Here is a 7719-nt window from a genome sequence, read left to right on the forward strand (position 1 = left end):
AAAATAATAATAATAGTGATGTACAGCATCTTGTTTAACATTAGGGGAAAGTAAGGAGAACATGTTTATGGTTTGATTAATTTTAATCTTTTGTATGTTATTTCTTTTTTACTAAATCACTGTAGTTTACTGTAATAGTAAAAATAGTATATATTACTATGAGATTGTTAAATTAGTGTATTGATTGATACTGCACAAGAAAAAAAGTATACCGCATCAATGCCACTTTAATAGTGAAATATTTAATAATAATAAAGAAATAAATATATTATGTTAATAAAAATCAACTTAATATGTTTAATTTTACTGAGTAAAATTATGTATATAAATTTCATTAAGCAAAATATAACGTATTTAAAGTGGAAAAAATGCCAAAGAAATGCATGCTGTTTTGTAATTTTCTCTTAACATTATTACTAACATTTGGCAATTCTCTTTGAATTCAGTGAGATGAGGTGTCAAATCTCAAGATTCCTCAAGTAATGCTCCCCACTCTCTTCAAAGTTCTGGCCCCTACATCTCTTTCTATATAAGCCACTCTCATTCATCATCTCTGCATCAAATACTCAAAGCCTATCTCTTTCTCACACTCTATTTCCTTTAGTTACTCCCTTCTTCGCTTCTCAGTTTATTCATCTTTAGCCTTCTTTTACAATTTTCTTGAGCTCCAATGGCAACTGTTGAGGTAATCCATCAATTTCTTGTTAAGATTTTCATAAGGTTCTTGGTTTCACGTATAGCTAGCATACATAGCAAAACATCCATTTATGTATATATACATTTATCTTGATCTTGATGATGTTAACTATATAATACATATGCAGATAACATCATCGAGATATGAGTATTCTGCTATAAAAAAAAAAAAAAAAAAGAAAGAAAGAAAGAAAGTCATAAACATGTTCATAATGATCGTGATCTTGAATTCTTGGTGCTGCCATGTAGGTGAAAATGTTTGTATGTATGATTTCTAGTATTATCTCTTAGTCTTGTGAATCTTTTTCTGATAAGAAAAATGGTTTGACATATATTGAAGAGCATTTGATGGGTTTATTAATAAATCATTGGTGGGGAGATATGATATTGTAGGTCTGTCAGCCTAACTGAAGATCTCCTCCTGATCTCCTTGGTTCAACAATTCTAAATATATATAAAACAAGAAACATTTATTAATTAACATATTTTATTAGGGCTAGCATTTTACGACTATAAATTTTCTTGATGCATGAGGTATAAATATTTTCAGGTAGTATCAGCACAGACTGCCCTTCCAGCAGAGGAAAAAATAGAAGAACCGAAGGCACCAGAGACCGTAAAAGAAGAGGCTGCAGTCACTGTAGAAGCACCAACAGCAGAGCAAGTAGTAGCTGATGAAAAGCCAAAGGAAGAAGAGACAACTGAAGAACCTGAGGCACAAAAGAATGATGAGACTCCAACTGAAGCAGTTGAGACTACAGAGGTGGTAGAAGATCAGACTAAGGAGGTTGTCGTCACAGAAGAGCCAGCAGCGGTAGAAAAAACTGAAGAAGAAACTCCTAAGGAAACACCTGAGGAGCCTGCTGTTGTGGAGGAGACTAAGGAGGAGTCTCCAAAGGAGGAGCCTGAGGTGGCGAAAGAGACAACCGAGTCTGCTGATGCACCAGCAGCAGAACCAGAAGCTGAACCAGCAGTTGAAGCCCCAAAAGATGAAGTTAAGGAAGAAGTTGAGGAGAAGAAGGAAGAAGCAGAAGTTGCAGCTGAGAAGACTGAGTAAAGAGAATAGTTGTGTGGTTTTTCTGAAAGTTATTCACTTATTGGTCTAGTGGGTACTTAGTGATGTTCCTATCTAGCTAGTTTGTGATTGAATAAGGGTTATTTAGCTTAATGGGGTTTGAGGATTCTAGGTAATGGGAAATGGGGAATGTCCTACTTTGGATTGCTTGAACCAAAGCCAACTCACCACATGGCGGCAGACGTGCACATTGCTACAATACTAAGGAGATGTTTTGGGTCTATACTGTGCAAATTTATGTAGGGGGGTCTGTGTCTTTTTGGTTTAAGCAAGTCTGATGAGTTTTATATTTTATTATGGTTGGTTGATGTTTGTAATAACAATAGTGTATGTTAGTACTTTTGTTTAATAATTTTAGCACATGCATATTCTATACATATAGTTTGCTTTGCATTTGCCTTTAACTTGCTTACTTTGTTTAATTTAATTTTGTTGAAAGTGAGACTATGGTTAATTATAATTAGTCCTTGATCAGTGATGGTCATTTTCATACACTTGATTGATGTACTTATGCTTAAATTATAAATAGGAAAGAATTAATTGGTTTTCCTTGATCAATATTTATGAGAACCAATCACTCATATTAACAGGGTGCATAGACCACAATATAGTTAACCTCTGTAAAAATAAAAAAAATAGAAAAGTGATCCTTTTTTGGGTCTGGGATTTGCACATGGGTCTAGCCTGTAGCTCACATGATGCTGAGCTATATTAGGATTAATTTAATTGGTAATTAGTGATCAATATATAGCAGTTCTCCCTCCTTGCCATTCTTGTTCATCATAAACTTGAAATTAGAGATCATGTCTAAAAGAGGTGAACTACTTAATTTTGGAATATGAAATGCCAACTTCTAGACATAAGGACAGTTTCTAATAAAATATTTACTTACTTTAATTATTTTTCTTTTGATAAAACCACTCACTTGCATAGAAAAGAGTCAAGAAAGCAGCTAATACCGAAAGCCATAAGGGTAATGTTCAAAGGAAGAGTTGGTTTGAATACGGAACCCACTAATCAACATGTAAAAATGTTCAAAAGGAGAGCTGGTTTGAATGGAAAAATACTTGAGAAAAGCTAATCTATGTTGCTTGCCTGAGGGACATATGGGGCAAACATGAAATTTAATATTAAAGGTTGTCAATATCAAGAATTATATGTATAATTATTAATTAATTCTTGAATTTTACACTTTTTAATAATTTTATCTAATTATTTTAAAATTTTAAAATTAAATTCATAAGCTTTTAATTTATTTTCAAAAATACTTTTCGATAACAATTTTTAAACTCTTATAAAGTTAATTTTGTTTACTAATATAAAAATCAATGAGTTAATAAAAAATTTTATTACATTACGATGTAAAATATGTGAGATTTTTAATAGTCATATTATTAAACTTAAAATAAACTATTTTTACTTATTCATAATTATTTTTTTAGTAAGCATAATCGATTTTCTACAACAATCTTTTTTATCTTGAAATTTCAAAAATTACCATCGCAAAGTATTTTTGTAAAAGAATTAAAAAAATAGGTATTTAATTGGATAAATTATTAAAAAAATGTAAAGTTGATAATCTAAATTATAATAAGGCCAATTATATTACATAATTTATATACTTTAAAACATTAATGTTTGCTTGCCCTAATCTAGCATGCCAAAGATTAAATTCATTCATGTTACATATTGGTGAAACACAAGTTATTGCAGCAGATAAACAATTAAGTACATGTGAAAAGGTAAAGAAGATGTGGAACTTACAACAAGTAAAAAAATGAATTACAACACATGTGATCTACAATTATTTAAAGTAGCAGAACAGGTAGAATGGGCACAAAAAAAAAGATTCACCAGCACAACAAGGTTCAACAGCACCAACATATGTCTCCATAAGTTTTGCCAACGGGTCTAGTGGCATGAGCAGAATTGCCACAATTTCTGTTGGCTTCTCCTGCAAAATGGGAAGAAGACACCTCTTGATGAAAAGTGTTGACCAAAGCTGTCCTAAGTTAATCCTAATGTGATGCAGTAATGTCTGAAACATCATTCAGAGGTGGGGTGGCTAATTAATGGATTGAGGAGCCAATCTATTAGATTGACCTCTGCCCCTGCCCAGGTTTATGCCCTTCTAGATAACCGATCAACTTATATCACTATTTCCTGGTGTGTCCATCTTGTTGACATTAATGATCACAATGCCTTCTGGGCTTTTTTCTTTCTATTATTCCTGATATCTTTTCTGTTACCTTATTACAAGGTTTAGTCATAAAAGCACTAGAACCAGTAGGCCCCTCATCAACATATTATGCAATCTACCAATAACTTGTCCTTGCTTCCAAACACCACAGAAGACTTGATTTTAGATATTAGTTATGTATATTCAATTAATATTTTCAAATTGATACCAAACATATATTAAACATATACCAAATAACTAAATATCATAAAAATTACAAAAATATATACTAAATTATTAATAACATATACTATTTTGGGAAAAAATTGTACCTACTATGTGCCATCATTTGGTATTATAATGAGGACTTAACAATTCATGGGGCTATTACTATAAAAATCAATAATAAAAGTACCTCTCAAATCATTGGGCTTTTTTTAACTTATTTTATAGGGGCCTTAGGACAGTGCTTTAGTCGGGCCGGGCCTGGATAAAGATAATAATGACTATGAAGAAGTATAAAAAGAATATGCTTATGATTTGTTAAATTTTTAATTATATATAAATATATACTACATTAAATTAATGTACATGATTTATTTTGTCAATAAAATACAATATGCTATTATATTGTTAATTTATTAATATTGCGCTTATATGATAGATAAGAAAAATATACTAAGCAAAAACACCACAACACAAACAACCATCATTTTCTTTACCCTTTCCCCGAATAAATATCGCCGCAAATATCGGGTGTGCGTAGTTCTTGTTTAAAGGATGGAAAAAGGACTACCAGCAGTAGTTTGTTTCTAATGAAAGAGCAACGTAATAGACACCTCAGAAACCAACCACAGCCATAAAAATCATAGCCCAGGAAGATGATGTTGCAGGCAGACTGTCCATTGCTGACCCAAGTTGATTATAGCCCAAGCCTTGGAATCTAATCCTTCCACTTGAAAGAAACACAATGGATGATGATATTTTCTCTTGGCTTCGATAGTTAACATTAACAACAGTAGCTGATATTCTCCAAAAGAACACCGATAATGGCTTCTTTGTTGGCAAAATCAGCATTACTGAAAAGAGGCAAAGATGAAGTGTATGTAGCAGCAGTGCCTTTAAGAGCTACAAAAGGAGCAGCCCGGCTGGTTATGTCTGCTGCTTATTCTCTCAACCTTTGGAATTTGCAGCATTTCATGGTCATCATCAAACCTCCTTCCCATTCTCAGGTTCTTGTTACCATTCATTTTAAACATATCTGTTAATTCTTGCGTCTTGAGGAGAATGTTCTTAAGCACATCGCCTTTACTGGGTCCGTTGTAGTTATTATATATATAAGCGGGTTTATTTGTATTGTAGGCCTTTCTAGTTTTTGATTTTCAACCTAAAGATCCTGAAAATATATATACAGCACTCGCAGTTCTATCTGGCAGACCAGTGCCCGGTGAGGTTTTTACTTTATCTGGTTGATTATTCTCCTTTTCTTAAATATAGATATGGCAGCATCTGTTGCAATTCCAACCTCATGCATCTTCAAAATCATAAAGATGTGATACCTACCTGTGGTTTAAATTGAGATGGGAAAGAAATAGAAATATTATATACATGTTGTTAGGTAATGAATTTTAACACTTAATACTGAAATCACCATTGCTGGTTTCTTTCACCCTGCAATTCTCTCAGGAACTGTTCTTGTGAGAAAAGTAACAAAACTGCCAAGAAGCAAATGCTGGTTCGTTGGATCCTCCAAACAGGATGATGCTACAGATGTTGCAACTAGATTCAACAGTAGCTGGGACACCAGTTTGAAAGTCGGCCGTCATGATTGTCGTGATTATACAAATGGTAATTTAACGGATCTCTTCTTGCAATACACTCTAGTCTGTGCTTTGCTGATTGTCTCCTGTTTTGTAAAAACCTGTGTTTTGGTATCTGTTTGATTATTTTAGTATCTTTTCTGCCATTGTGTGATGTATATCCTTGAGCAATCTTGGGAAGGCCAATCATTTACTTTTCCATAAAGTTTATTCTTTTTTCGCCCTGAAGGATTGGTGGAGCTTCTGACTGGTGAAGAACATGTGTTAGAGCGGTTGAGAAGCACCGATTGTCAGAGTCTAAGCATCAACTGAAGGCTGCATGAACATGTGTTCTCACTCAAAGCACTGTGTGTGAACTACAATATCTTGGTCCAGGAGAATCCTGCGCCATTGTGCTGAATTTAGTTTTTTTCTTCTCTTTACCAGGGTACGAAATCCGAGCTTGCCAAGCTTAAACTTGATTTGTTTTCATTAGGAATTGATACTATTACTAGGTCTGTGTTTAGATTCTGTACATGAAAGTTCTAAGTTCTTGCTTCTCTGATGTATACATGAGTTGAAAGTTTTCAACTGATTCATAATGCTCAATGAAGTAGAAGTGGAAAAGCAGGGCATTTACCCATTATAACAATCTAGATGCTATTAAACTGTCAATTTCTGAACTGGAAGTCCCAGGAGAAGTCCTAAATTGTGCAAGTCCTATTATCAATATAGCTTTCGCTATTCTTAGTTCTAACCGAAACATTCTCTGTGCAACTCAATTGCTAATCTGATTTTGTTCTCTTTGCTTTTTTTCTTTCCCTCCAATTTCCAGTACCCCAGTTAATGAAGAGAACATGTGCATGGATAGAAATCACAATTCTCTGAAGAGTTACTTTTAGCAAATTCTAACTAAGCTTGTTACGATAGACGTCAGGATATCCAGAAATTAAACTTACAGCTTTTCTTTTGGAATCATAATCTTATCGAAGACTAATAAATCAAATAAACAGATGATAACATTGCTGTGATGCTTGCTAAAGGCATCTTGGATCCTGAAACAATATCATTCAGATAAGTTGATTTAACTCGTGAAGTTTATAAGCAAAAGTTAAATTCTATGTAACCGTGAAAGCGAAAAATATATATATATCAAAATGATCAAAGATAATTTTGAAAGTGAAACCATAAGAATATGATATACGCAAATATTAGTTGTCACAATACTATCCATGAAATTATTTACGTAGTGTTTGATTGAAATTCATAAAATTTAGAATTTATTTGTGAATCTAAAATTTATATACATTAAATAAAGTGAAAGTTAATTTAATATTTTATATAATCAAATTTGTATGAAATTGGTTATAACTATACTAAATTCTAACAAAATAGATAAAATTTCTAAATAGATTCCACATTAGCAAGTCAATATATTCTATAGCACAAAAATATCTCTTTCAACTTTATCAATTTTATTTTATTTTTTTCTCATGTTTTTCTTTTTCAAATGAAATAAATTTTTATAGAGATTTCAACCAAACATAGCATTATATTATTTTATAAATTCATGGGTCCTATACAGTTATAAAAATATATAAATATAGATTATATTACTATTCATATCATATGACCGATGACATATATCGCTTCCCCTATTAAATATTATGTTGTCTACGAACTTGAAAACTTAACTTAGATGAAAGAAGCTTGGATGAATTGCTTAAGTGGTACTAAACTTTTAAATCTTATATCCAATTGATATTAATTTCTTAAATTTTTTTTGATACCGATACTTCAATTACTCTATAAATTTTTTGGACTATTTTTTTTTTATGTGAGCATTGAAATAGAATATTATTAATTATTCATAACATTGACAATTTCAACTCGCTAATAGCTTATCATACTAAGCAAATGGAGTCCATCTTTAAATGTGTATAGTTTGGAGAAAATTTAAAAATGAATCA

General features: G+C 32.0%; 2 protein-coding genes across 2 annotated transcripts; both read left to right on the forward strand.

Annotated features, from left to right (window-relative positions):
* Nucleotides 1-451: 451 nt before the first annotated feature.
* On the forward strand, nucleotides 452-2148 carry LOC8268232 (major latex allergen Hev b 5). The gene is made up of 2 exons (XM_002532234.4): nucleotides 452-685; nucleotides 1247-2148. The coding sequence occupies exons 1-2, from the start codon at nucleotides 671-673 to the stop codon at nucleotides 1751-1753; spliced, it is 522 nt and encodes a 173-aa protein (XP_002532280.2). The 5' UTR covers nucleotides 452-670; the 3' UTR covers nucleotides 1754-2148.
* A 2507-nt stretch (nucleotides 2149-4655) lies between these two features.
* Nucleotides 4656-6506, forward strand: LOC8268231. The gene is made up of 4 exons (XM_002532233.4): nucleotides 4656-5182; nucleotides 5313-5397; nucleotides 5637-5798; nucleotides 6000-6506. The coding sequence occupies exons 1-4, from the start codon at nucleotides 5000-5002 to the stop codon at nucleotides 6080-6082; spliced, it is 513 nt and encodes a 170-aa protein (XP_002532279.1). The 5' UTR covers nucleotides 4656-4999; the 3' UTR covers nucleotides 6083-6506.
* The last annotated feature ends 1213 nt before the right edge of the window (nucleotides 6507-7719 follow it).

The sequence above is a fragment of the Ricinus communis genome, chromosome 7 (genome assembly GCF_019578655.1).
Source record: "Ricinus communis isolate WT05 ecotype wild-type chromosome 7, ASM1957865v1, whole genome shotgun sequence".
Lineage (NCBI taxonomy): Eukaryota > Viridiplantae > Streptophyta > Magnoliopsida > Malpighiales > Euphorbiaceae > Ricinus > Ricinus communis.

Bases quoted from the DNA above. Each gene is read 5' to 3' on its own strand.
- LOC8268231 (XM_002532233.4), top strand. From the start codon at position 5,000: ATGGCTTCTTTGTTGGCAAAATCAGCATTACTGAAAAGAGGCAAAGAT. The intron at 5,183-5,312 runs GTTCTTGTTACC...TTTGTATTGTAG, and splicing joins AACCTCCTTCCCATTCTCAG to GCCTTTCTAGTTTTTGATTT. The intron at 5,398-5,636 runs GTGAGGTTTTTA...CAATTCTCTCAG, and splicing joins ATCTGGCAGACCAGTGCCCG to GAACTGTTCTTGTGAGAAAA.